The sequence below is a fragment of the Phaenicophaeus curvirostris genome, chromosome 16, assembly GCF_032191515.1.
Source record: "Phaenicophaeus curvirostris isolate KB17595 chromosome 16, BPBGC_Pcur_1.0, whole genome shotgun sequence".
Taxonomy (NCBI): domain Eukaryota; kingdom Metazoa; phylum Chordata; class Aves; order Cuculiformes; family Cuculidae; genus Phaenicophaeus; species Phaenicophaeus curvirostris.
In genome coordinates, this window is record NC_091407.1 from 11,779,992 (window position 1) to 11,792,220 (window position 12,229).

Sequence of the window (12,229 nt, forward strand, 5' to 3'; positions counted from 1 at the left end):
ATGCAGGAATCATTTCAGATGACAATTAGAGGGCAAGAGACTTCCGTATAACACCGTTTCTGGTTTTGGTTTTTTTTTTTTTTTTAAGTTCTAACATTGGCTACTTGCTCTTTAGTAAGTAAATGTCCTTTCTACTTTCTTCCTTTCTGAATTTTCTAAGGTAGACTTGGAAAGCATTGAAGACCTTTAAGCCTTGACTCCCTAGCTACGATTCATCTCACTTCCTGTGCTCATAACACCTGTCTCCTTTAATCTTAAGCTTGCCTCTTGCCTCCTGATACTTCTGCAGAAGTCTTTTCCCCTTAAAAGCTAGTCCTTGTCCACCATAGCTTCCTAGTTCAGACCATTTATGTTGCTAGATAGACGTTTTAACACTGGATCAGGTAATGAAGTAATGAACTGTGAAGAAGAAAAAAAAGGTAATAAATGAAACAAAAGCAAATTGCCCGCCATTTTGCTGATGTAAAAATTCTCTTTTAGCTGTATATGCGAATTACGTGTTTTTTACCAGTCATGGAAACATCTGTGGCAACAGCTATCTACATCTTGACATCACCTGTAGGTGATCTTAGGGATTTATGTACTTTCTATTCACTCCTCCCATTCTACTGGCCAAATTAATTTCAGTCTTTGTTACTCTTTCATCCTTTAAAAATGTTTTAGGTGGATTGCTTTCTTTTTGATGTCTTCTGAAAGGCAGCCAAACTGCAGAAATTGGTTGATACATCTTCAGATTTTCATTACAGCAACCTAGGACTGTCTTGAAAAAATGGAACTGTAGAATGCTTTTCATTGAATTCCTTTCCTCCTGAGTCCCTTTGTGCTGCCAGTGGTGTTTGTGTTCTAACTGCAGGTAGGGATTGTCGGCCAAAGAGTTTCTCTTACTCCTGAAAGGCGGAGTTCTTCCAGAGCAAAGCAAAAGGAAATCTTTGCATTAAACACTTCTAGTTGTTTAAAGATTGACTTTCGTAAGTTAATTTCATTCAGGTCAGAGTTATGTTAGGCTTATCTTGGTGAGGAGTGAGTAATTTGTGTTTGTTTTTTAAACTCTTCCTCCTCAGAGCAAAGCCTGTTTATCTGGCTTTTGTAGCAATAGTTTCCAGGCTTTTGGAGAAGCAAGTCACTGGAGCCCACAGGTTTTCTTGTGATGTGAGCTGTGACTACAGTCACGTAAATACAGTTCCGCTGGTTGAACAGACTACCTGCAGACTGCTTACATGTGTGGTTTGGGGAGTCTTTGCTACACAGGGTTGTCAAGTAACCAGCTCAAATTGGTTTTTTTTTGGTTTTGTTTTGTTTTCTGGTTAAAGGCCTATATTTATTCTTCATCTTCTTCATGTTGTTTTAAGTTCCCTGTTTGCGTTCAAAAAGTAATAGCCTTGCTTTAAGGCTTTCTGAATCCATTTCATCAGTGTCCTTTGTGCACCACCACAATTTCTTAACAGCTTCAAAGAGCACTGTTTACTGCTTGCTTTAGGAATTTTGCAATCATGTATTTTAATGTGCTGCCCAACAGTTACAATAGCAGAGGTCAGTTTGGTGGTATAAGAAGTGATGTTTGTTATAGCACTTGAAATCACTGAATGTTTCTTCATGGGAATTTCTGGCAATGGTGATTATTTTTTATTTAAATTTGTGCAGTATTACTTGTGTGAAATTGCTGTGCTGGGAGAGAGAATCAGAAGAGTAAAAGTGAGAGAAACTTGTGGGTTGAGATAAGGGCAGTTTAACAGCTAAAGCAAAAGCTGTGAGTGCAAGCAAAGCAAAACATGGAATTCGCTCACTGCTTCCCATTAGGGAGCAGGTGTTTAACCATCTCCAGGAAAGCAGGGCTCCATCACACCTAACGGTGATTTGGGAGATGCCATCACTCCAAACATCACCCTCTTCCTTCTTCACTCAACTTTATATGCTAAGCATGGCATACTGTGGTCTGGAATATCACTTTGATCAGTTGGGAACAGCTGTGTCCCCTCCCAGTCCCTCATGCGCCCCCAGCCCGCTCGTTGGTGGGGTGGGGTGAGAGGCAAAAAGGGCCTTGAGGCTGTGTAAGTGCTGCCCATCAGTGACTGAAATATCCCTGTGTTACCAACGCTCTTTCCAGTACAAATCCAAAAGATAGCCCCATACTAGCTACCATGAGGAAAATTAACTCTGTCTCTGGCAAGATGAGCCCAACATTTACAAATACTTATTTTTGAAACTTCTATGAAGAAATTATAGTATGTTCCAGGACTGAAGAGGAGTTACGCAGTAAGCACTGAGGACCAGCAGCTCAGTGGGGCTGCACAGAGGGTCATTACAGGTTCCTCCACTTAGAAGCAGCCCATTGATTTCTGACAGTGGGATGCAAAACTGGACCTGGGCTGCCTTCAGCATGCGGTTGATAGCCTTTGATGCTGATATAATTTGGCTACTACAAGACTCTCCTTTTCTCGTTTTTCATTGAGGTTTATATAGCTTGACTTTACTTTTATCTCCTACCACCTTATGTTTTTGCTCAGTAAGTCTTACTTTCTCAGTGCTTACTGCAACTTTATTCATCCATTGGAATTCACGCTCCCCACCCCCTAATTTGTCATACCTGTACATACAATTCTGTCTATATTTGAGGAAAAAAAACCCCATAAATATTAACAAGCCCTCAAAAAACTTTTATGAAGGCTTTGATTCTGCAATGTCCATTTAGTCCAGCAGCAGGGGAGACAGTCTTGTGTCCTTCAGTTCCCCCTACCCTTCCAAAGCAGAACCCTGGATATGAAGTTTGGAGTGTCAAAGTCTTCAAGTTGCTGCTGGCAGTGAATAACTATCTGACTTCTCTTCAGCCCGGTAACCCTAGTGTTAGTGCAGATCCCTTGATCTTTCTGGGGTAACCGTGGAAATTCTGCATAGTAGTCTATGCAAACTGCCTGTAGTGTCACATAAAAGTACCCAGTACTGCTGATTTCTATAATGAGGCAGTTGTGCATGATAAATTGTAAGCACGTTTTTTAGTACCACTATTACTCCTTCATTGTGGTCTCTTTAACCTCAAAAGGAAGCAGAAGTGTTTCATAACTTGCTAGGGAGGCTGCTTCAGTTTCTCCTCTGTGCCTGAGAGAGACAAAAGCTAATGACAACATTACCGACTGTCTTTCAAAATTTGAATATTTGGTGTGATATGAGTCATGATTGAAAACTAGCTTGCTGTCAATTGTTAAAGTAGTAGCAGCATTCTGCCATAATTTCATTGCTGTGATAGTGGAGTCATTCTGTAGCTTTTGTCCACACATAAAACTGCGAGCACGTGTTTGCTTCTGAGCTACGTATCTTACATCTTGGAGAGAAAGATGAAATCCTGCAGTACTTCTGTCTTGTTACAAGACTTACGTTGTGCCAAAAGCCACATGATCTTGACAAAACCTTTTCAGCTTTCTCATTAATAGGGAAAAGAATATAGCAGGCTTTTGAGATTCCTTCCCTGTGGATTTGAAATATTGTGAACAGTTGAACAACAGAGCAATATCTATTTCAATGACATTGAGTTCATCTTATTAAACCAGCTGAATCCATCTGAACAGCTTTTTTTGAGTACAGTCTTTTTTAATCATTGATGCTATTTTTGTTCTGATTACTTAACAGTGTGAGTATTTGAGCATGAGAATGTTGAGGTCAGAGTCCATAACAAGGAGATTTTTTAAAAATACTTTAGTAAGATCTGGCATCCCCTGGCAAGATTGGAGTTTCAGAGAATTTCATCCTTTTCCCTTTTTCTTTTCTTTTTCCTCCTTTAGCATCCACTGCAATAACCATTTTGCTTTCAGGCTTTCATCTCAACACTTCAGCCACAGTCTTAGTTAATGACCCATGAGGAGTGTGCACCTGCAGAGTCACTTGGTTTTATCTATGTAAGGTGACTGTCACTTCCCAAACTGTATTGTCATGCAGCTGTTTCTTTCCAGTTTTTAGACCGGATTTAATTTCAGTATTCATGATCTTTAAGTAAATAAGGGAAACCTTGTGCTCAAATTCCCTAATATCTGAAATGCCTGTTGAAATGTGTCTTAACCTCCAAACTGCAGACCCCCTTTAAACACTTCAAGCTGTAGTGTGTGTTTGTAATGCAGTGGCATGGGTAGATGGAAAACTGTAGATAACTTTAAATGTGAAATGTTTCAGGAGAAATGGTCGTCACTATTTATCCTGTTACCTTGAATTTCTTTTTGTAATAAAAGAATAGCTACAAACATTAGCCTTGCATTTTGAAGCAGCAGAAAACTGTTTCAGTGTGTTTAACCAAGCACTCTGACAGTGTCTAAAATTCTGGTATTGAAAGCTGTATTTATTTAATATTTTGCAGTCCTGTATTTCAAGAGTTAAAAACATTTCTTACTCATAAGGTCACTTCTTGCTTTGTTGTAATAGTTTTTTTCATTTATGTGGCTCATGGTAACTTCTGGTAGATTAATAAACTGCGTGTTTACTCCAAGGATATGATTAAGACTGGGTATTCTCGTCTAGGAGGTGACAGGTGACGTGGCTGGGTTGATGTTTACACACTGTGGTTTAAGCTGCATTAAAGACAGCAGCATATTAAGTAGTACGTTCGGTAGAAAGGTTTTCTTGGCAAGTGTGGATAGACATTTTTTCATTTTCTTGGTCCTGTATCGTATAATTTGAATAAGTCTTTGGCATCTTTCTGCTTAGGTTGAAGGAAAATGTGGTTTTTAATTGAATCTTGGTATAATTTGACAGTCCTTTCCTATCGGCTTGTAAGGACAATGGAGGAAAACATAAATAACCAGTTTTCCATGCTGTCTTTGGAAATAAATATTGTCACACTGCTTGCTAGTAAATATGTTGAACAAGGACTGTTTTGTTTGTGTGGAGTATTTACTATAATAGTTCGATTGTATTAGAAGTTTAAAATTTCCTTTATGCACCGAAGCCCAAAACATTCACAAGTGTTATCTGGGTTTCCTATCTGAAAGCAGCGTTAACAAAATATGTGTCAAAATAAGTCAGAAAAAGCAACAGTGGCATACATCATGACTCAGTTTATCCTGCCACTAACTAGTATCTCTTAGAAGTTGCCTCTATCTTTTGTGTTGATTGCTTTTGCTGTGATGTGTTCTGTTTGTTTCCCCTCCTTTGCTAAACATTCATACTTCTGAGAAATGTAGAGCAGTATCTTATAGAAAGCGCTCTATTTTATTTGTTAAGGATAGTTTATTCCTCATAAAATGTGTTTTAAATCCTCTGTTAAAAGAATATTTTCTGTGAGCTTTGCACGCGGGTGGGACCTGGGTCCACACAGGCGGCTCTGTCCAGGGTGCTGACAGACAGAGCTCAGCTGGGCAGCGCGGCTGAGCTGGGGCCTTCCCACAGGACAGGTTGCCCTCATCCCTAGCTACCCATGCAGTCAATAACTTCTCTGTAGCTTTTGGGTACAAGAATGTTCTCAGGTACAGAAATCGGCCACTTTGAGGGTTTTGTGGTGTAGTAGAATATACACTAGCAGGACTAGTACAGCAGAGAGAAACATATCAGAATTTAGAGTATCTCTCAAGTAGTGCTTGCCCTTGACATGGTTGCAAAGAGTTATAAGTTTTACACATTGCTAAAAAACAATTTATTCAAGAATGTATTCATTTCCCTGTAATCGTGCTGAAATGATCCATCAGTTTTTGATGCAAAAGCAATGGAAGGAGGTGTTCTTCAGTCGCTGGATAGATTGGAAAGGTGCTTGTTCAGTTGAAGCAGTGCTCCTTTGAAATAGTGGGGGTTTACTTCACAGAGTTGTATCATACTGCTTGTGTTAGTGGTGCTTACTTATGTTTAAAACAGTTACTGTAGCAAAACTTGTCAGCAGGGATGGCTAAAAGGTAGAAAATGTTACCACCTAAAATGTTCCTGAGGTGGTAAAGGATTTCCTTTCCAGTTATTCCCAAGTAAAATTTAAACAATACTGTTATATTTGATTAAATGTTAAGGTGTCTTTAAAAAAAAGAGAAAGAACGGTAAAAAAGCGAAAGTGTTAAAGTAAGTCATTAATTTAGGAAGTCTGCTGTTAGATACTTGTCTCAGTATAAATTCTGAACACCAGAACAAGTAATTTAAAAGATAGTTTTTATTTAATGATGCTGTTGTGAGATGCTGGCTGTAAGGCCATTTGGAAACTTAAGAGTCGATTTATTGGTTTTGTATTTGTATTCTGCATTAATGTGGACTTCTCCTTAATCTGTGCATTATCATCTGAGGAATTTTACAGTGAGACACGTAGCGGTACAATTGCTGTGCTATAACTTCAGTACATACTGTTTTTCAGGAAAAGCGTGCCTTTTGAGTCTTGGAAAAATTTCTCTCTCTCATAAGCACTACCTGAGACAAATGTTAATATAAGCTGGTTAATTTTTATCTGTATCTTGTTTTCCTGTCTTAGCTGGAGATACAGATGATCCTCCAAGAATTACCCAAAATCCTGTCATTAATGGAAATGTAGCGATGGCTGACGGACATAATAACACTGAAGAAGACATGGAAGATGGTAAGTAAATATTTAATTAAATGTGTGGTTTGCTGGCTTCTTTATGATTTTTGAGGAAAAAAATGGGCAATGTCTTACCTGTGTCCTCTGAACTGTTGCAGTAGTGAGAGGGTAGTATCCAAAGTTGTTCGGCAAAAGGCTTGTGAAACCTTCTTTGTGTTAGTGCTCGTGTTTTTGTGGGCTTCCACTATAGTCAGAAGCTTTGGTCCACTCTGCTGTGAGACATCTTCCAGGGTTAAATTTTGATTATTAAACACTTCTCTAATAGCTTCTCATTATCATATTTGAATAAGGAGTGTCTGGCTGCGTCTTGGTGCCATGATATAGCTCTGCACTGACACAGATAGAAAATAGTGTTATTGCAAAATGCTATAATTGCAAAAACATTCCTGAGGATTTGCATCATGTAAGTGGATGATGCCTCTTTTCCAAGTCTTGTAATTCGTATTAGTTGCTTGCTTTTGCATTACCTACAAATCAGTGCAATTGCTGTCTTGATGTTCTCTTACTATCCTGATGTACTGGTATAATGGATGGCTTGGAGATTCAGAAGATATGGAAAAATGAGGGGAGGGAGGCATTAGCCTCTTTGATAAACGTGCTCTGGTTTTCATTGCTGTTAGTCATAGCAAGTGGGACCAATCCACGCTGTTAAAGAATGGGTGAAGAAAACTCAGATATCTCTTCAGTGAAAACCTCAGAGTTTAATGGTTCCTGTGAAAGAGGTTAAGAGTAGCATCAAAGGTTGATGCTTCCATCTGGATCACAGAAACCAGCTTTATGGTGAATTTCTGAGTGCAAGAAACTTATGAGGTGATTTTGTTCTTCCTGCTTAGCACAAAAAGAAATGACTGATAAGACTGGCAAGAAGTGCAGCTCTCATCCCCTTTGCTAGGCAACTAACCACAGGCATTGTGAAAAACTCGTAATGAGGGCAGCAGCGGACCACCAACAAGACTTTCAGATAAAACTGTGTTCTCCCAAGCGGTTTGACTGGAACCTGTTACTGCTATGTGTGATGTCTCAGCAGTTACAAAGAACCAGCTGAAGGAATTTGTTATGCTTTGTACAGAGAATGACCCAATGAAGCAAGCTTTGTGAGCTGGAATAAAAAATAATAAAATTGAGGCTCTGGTCAAATTTTATTTGCAAGTACATCAGTATTCAAAGCAGCACATAGGATGAATTCCCTTAGAAGTTCAAGTTCAAACAGAAGGTTCCCTGGCTAAATACAAACTTACTGCTTTGTAATTGCCTACTGAAGTCTCATTTCTGTGAAGAATTGCAGAGGCTAAGAGGCTTTCAGAAGCATCAGTCTTAGCCGTATGCTAGTATTGCATGCTCTATTTGGATCATTATTAAAATATTCGTAAAATATTCAGCCAGTTTCTCCATTAATAATTCAGGTTCAGAATATTTTAATAGCCTCAATGTACTTTAAAGGTAGCAACATTTACTAAAAGAATAAAGAAATCTGCTTTTCTCAAAGGTATAAACACTTAAAAATGTACGTCAGTCTTAAAATAGATCATGTCTGTGTTTGGATCTCTGACTTGGAGGATATTTGTCGTGTCAAGGTGCCAAATGTGACATTCATCTTGTCAGTGAAAAAAAATCTTTTCCACGAAGTGAATATGATCTGTTACATGTAATTCCACCAAGCATTTTCAGCTGGATCTGTTCTTTTTACCTTGTGCTCAGGTTCTTGTGTCATATTTGTAGTTCAGGGATGTACCGTTTTACTTGCGATCACTTCTAATGATAATCCTTCTGCTCCCAATTGCAGTCTTTTATTGGGAACTGGTGGCAGTGTTTTTGATGGCAAGAAAAGGTTTTATTTATTTACGTGCTCAGAATGCTGATCACACTTGCTACTTAGACTTTGTTTTTTAATGTAAGTCATGTTTTAATCGATTACACTTGCTAAAAATAAAGGCTTTCTGGAAGGAAAAGAAGGTTGTTATTTTGAGAGCGTGTTTTGTATTATTAAATAAACTTTTATTTTAGGGTTGACCTTTGTTATGAGGATGCATTTTTGTGGAGTAGTTACTAGTGATTGCTCAAATATTCTACTGAGAAGAGCACCCTTCCCTGGTGAGCACAGGCTTTCCTGAAAAGAAATCAAGAAATACAGGCAAACTTTTTCTGAAGCATCTGCAGATGCTGCGTGGGCTGCCTTTTTTAGCTGACACTGTAGCAGCGCTGCTGCATCCTGCTACTGAAGTGCTCTGAAAACTGTATCAAAGGAGGCAGAAAGCAAACTTGGTCGGCTCGGTTTTTGGAAGCTTAGACTAAGCCCAGAAGTACTGATCTTGCTGTGATAGATATGGAGGTGTTCTTGATCTGCTTAGGGAAACGTGATGCAAGACTGATTTTTTAACTGACTGTGTTACAAATTTTTTTGATTCTGCCTGTGAATCAAGTTTGAGAGCATAAAGCTCCCTCGACTGCGGCCTGTCTAGCTCTTGGTTGTAGAAGACCAGCTCTTGACTCTGTCAGCAGGCAGAAAGTAGGGAAAATGGATAGGGAACAGTTGTTAGCTGGGTGGTAGACTACTGATTAGCTACCCTTACGTGTAAGGAGAAAGAGTAGAAAATAATAATAGTTTGGACTCTTCCATTGCGGAGGCGGCTGGCAGCACAGGTTAACGCGAAGGTCATTGCAGATAAAGAGGGGAGGGGAAGCCTGTTTCTGCTGTAGTACTGCTACTTCCAGGACATAATTGGGAGTGCTTCAGGCTGTCAGTCCATGCACAAAGATCAGCTTTGTTGCCAAGATCAATTTCAGACATAGGACAGCTTCTTGAAAAGAAAACTCTATTTTAAGGGAGGAGAACAAAATCTATGGGGAGGGGCTCTTTATCAGGGTGTACAGGGACAGGACAAGGAGTAATGCTGTTAAACTGGAAGAGGGGATATTCAGATTAGATACTAGGAAGAAAATTTTTCCTGTGAGGGTGGTGAGGCACTGGAACAGGTTGCCTAGAGTTGTTGATGCCCCATCTCTGCACGTGTTCAAGGCCAGGTTGGATAGGGCTTTGAGCGACCTGATCAGTGGAAGGTGTACCTGCCCATGGCAGGGCGAGTGGAACTGGATGGGGTTTGAGGTCCCTTTCAACCCAAACCATTCTATGGTTCTGTGTCAACGCTTCTTTGCAGCTGTGGACAAAACTTGTTCATTTTCTGTATGGAAGTGTATAATCTTTATGATGTTAAAACTTGTAATGGAGAGAGTTTAATTTTTTTTTTTTTTTAAGTAATGTATCCACAAGGGCTCACCTGATTTTTCAAAAAATGCTATTCAACACTGTCTCTCGTGCCACACAAAGCATTCTGAGTGAATGGCTGCTTCACTTGTACAGAAATAATACATTTGTTGTATACTGTGTGCCTCATTGTGTAATTTCATGATCAGTTTTCTGGCTTGGTGGTGTTTTACCTCACTGCTTTTGGGTTTGGGTGTCGCTTGCACATGTGACATCTCTGCCTCAGTTCTGTATCACCCATGGGTGCTGTGAGAATAGTGGTCTGACTGTGGATGCTGTCTGCCACCTGAAGCACTGCTTGGACCTCCTCAGCAGAGTACCAAAACTTTCTGTGTTACACAGGTGTCAAGTTGGAACCACAGAAAAGGAGAGGAGTGTCTTGTGCATGCTCTGTATTTCATCTCTGCTCTGTCAAATTGCTGGGATAAGTTGCATGTTTTTAATCTCTGTGTGCAATATGAGGCACGTTGTTATAGAGTGTCTTTTGCCCTTCTGAAGCTGTCGCAGTCTCCAGCACCCCGTGTGCTCAGAAGAAGAACAGATTGTGGTATCTGAAGAACTGGGGATGTGGGAAGAAATCAAAGCAAAATGAGTTTAATTGTGTGTGTCAAAATAAGTGATATCAAAAAACCAGTCTTACTTAACTTTGTTTTAGACCTCTAAAAATCTTTACAACACTCACCTACCACAAAGAGTCTTGAGCAAAGGGGTATGGAACCTTAAAAAAATAAGCAAACCAACAACCAACCAGGTGGGGTTCATCAGTATTGAAAATACACTGTTGTAAGCGGAGAAAAAAGCCAATAAATGGTGACTTGGTAGCATAGGACAGTTGAACAGATTGTGGAAATCCTTTGCACATCTTGGTTCTTGCAAGGAAATAACTTAAACTGGCCAGTGAAGATGCTATACAACAAGATTTAGAGTGGGCTGTGATTAATATCCTAAAGCATTTGCTGTCTGTCTTGCTGTCCCCACAGCTCCATGAGAAATTCAAACGATAGCAAATTCTAGTGCTAAAGAATTATTTAAGAAAATAGCATACAAAAGGAATGCAGCTCTCGGTGCTCTGTTTTCCTGAATATTGTTAGTGTTTTTCAAAATGAAAAAATTGAAACCTCAGTTGCTAAGGAGTTCAGTCCTCTCAGGGTTTGGGTTTGTTTTGGGGTTTTTTTTTTTGGTTGCTTCCAATATTCCACTGCAGAAAACATGTTCACATCGAATGATTTTTGGAAATTATGTTTTGAAGCAAAGAACATCAGGTTTTCAAATAGTTATGTGTGTGTGTGTTACAGATACAAGTTGGCGATCAGAAGCAACGTTTCAGTTTACAGTTGAACGCTTCAACCGATTAAGCGAGTCAGTTCTCAGTCCTCCCTGCTTTGTACGAAACTTGCCATGGAAGATCATGGTTATGCCACGACTCTACCCGGACAGACCACACCAAAAAAGCGTAGGATTTTTCCTTCAATGCAATGCTGAATCGGATTCCACGTAAGATCTTTTTAATTGTACAGGTCCTCATTTGATAGAAGTTAATCTGTATTGCAAGAAATACAAACATCTACAAGAATTATTTTACCTAACCTTTTGTAAGAGGAGATAATTCTTCTAAGGGTTTGAGTCCCATCTTCCCCCACTGTTCCAAAATCCCAAAGCATAAGAGTAATCCTCTCTTTAGGAGGAGCTAGAAGTAGCTAATGTAGCTACAAGTTTGTGGTAGAATTTAGATATATGTTTCTGTTCAGTTGCTGAAGGGGAAAGTCTTTGGCAGTTTTCTTGACTGGGGAAAAGTTCTGGGTTTATTTCAGGTGGAAGTGATACTGGAGCTTCTCTAACCCTGCTGAGCTATAGTTCTCGCACTATGAAGTGCGTAAGCATGTAACTGCTGGCAATTGAGGGAGAGCAGTATATGAGGTCGTCATCTCCTTAAATGGAGTTTGTCACTCATCAGGCAGGATAAGATCATGTACATGTCCTTGGAGTCCTGCATGCAAATCAAAACTGGTGATCTTTGACCCCTTTTGTAAGTAAAATGGAAATTTCTAGGGCGTTACTGCAGCTTATCTAGCTAGAGTTCAGACCCTTCGTAGGTATCCTTTCCAGTAGGTAAGTCCGCTCTTGCACCAGATCTCACACAACTTGTTGTTTACTCTGAACAATAAAGTTATTCTCCATTGCTTTTGGAATCTTAAAGTTGACTGCTAAATGCAGAAAGCAGTAAAGAAATTTTCAAGTGTATTACCTAGTAATGGGAGAAGTGGCTCATGTGCAAGTAGTCACAGGGAAAGGATAATGTGGTCTTCAAAAGTATCAACCAAGGTGCAGCCAGTGGCGCAAACCAAGATTAATGCCTCTGGGTGAAGCAGTGACAAGGTCTTGTCTGAACTGACGTTCAGTCTGATTGTCTTGCACAAGTGGGATGAACTGGAACTGGA

The 12,229-nt window shown here is 39.6% G+C and overlaps 1 protein-coding gene across 1 annotated transcript in view; it reads left to right on the forward strand.

Moving 5' to 3' along the window:
• Nucleotides 1–12,229, forward strand: part of USP7 (ubiquitin specific peptidase 7) — a 68,545-nt gene that overhangs the window by 23,773 nt on the left and 32,543 nt on the right. Inside the window, exons 2-3 of the mRNA XM_069870535.1 lie at nucleotides 6,422–6,526; nucleotides 11,087–11,285. Of these exons, the coding sequence (XP_069726636.1) occupies nucleotides 6,422–6,526; nucleotides 11,087–11,285 (304 nt within the window). The remainder of the gene's footprint in view (nucleotides 1–6,421; nucleotides 6,527–11,086; nucleotides 11,286–12,229) is intronic.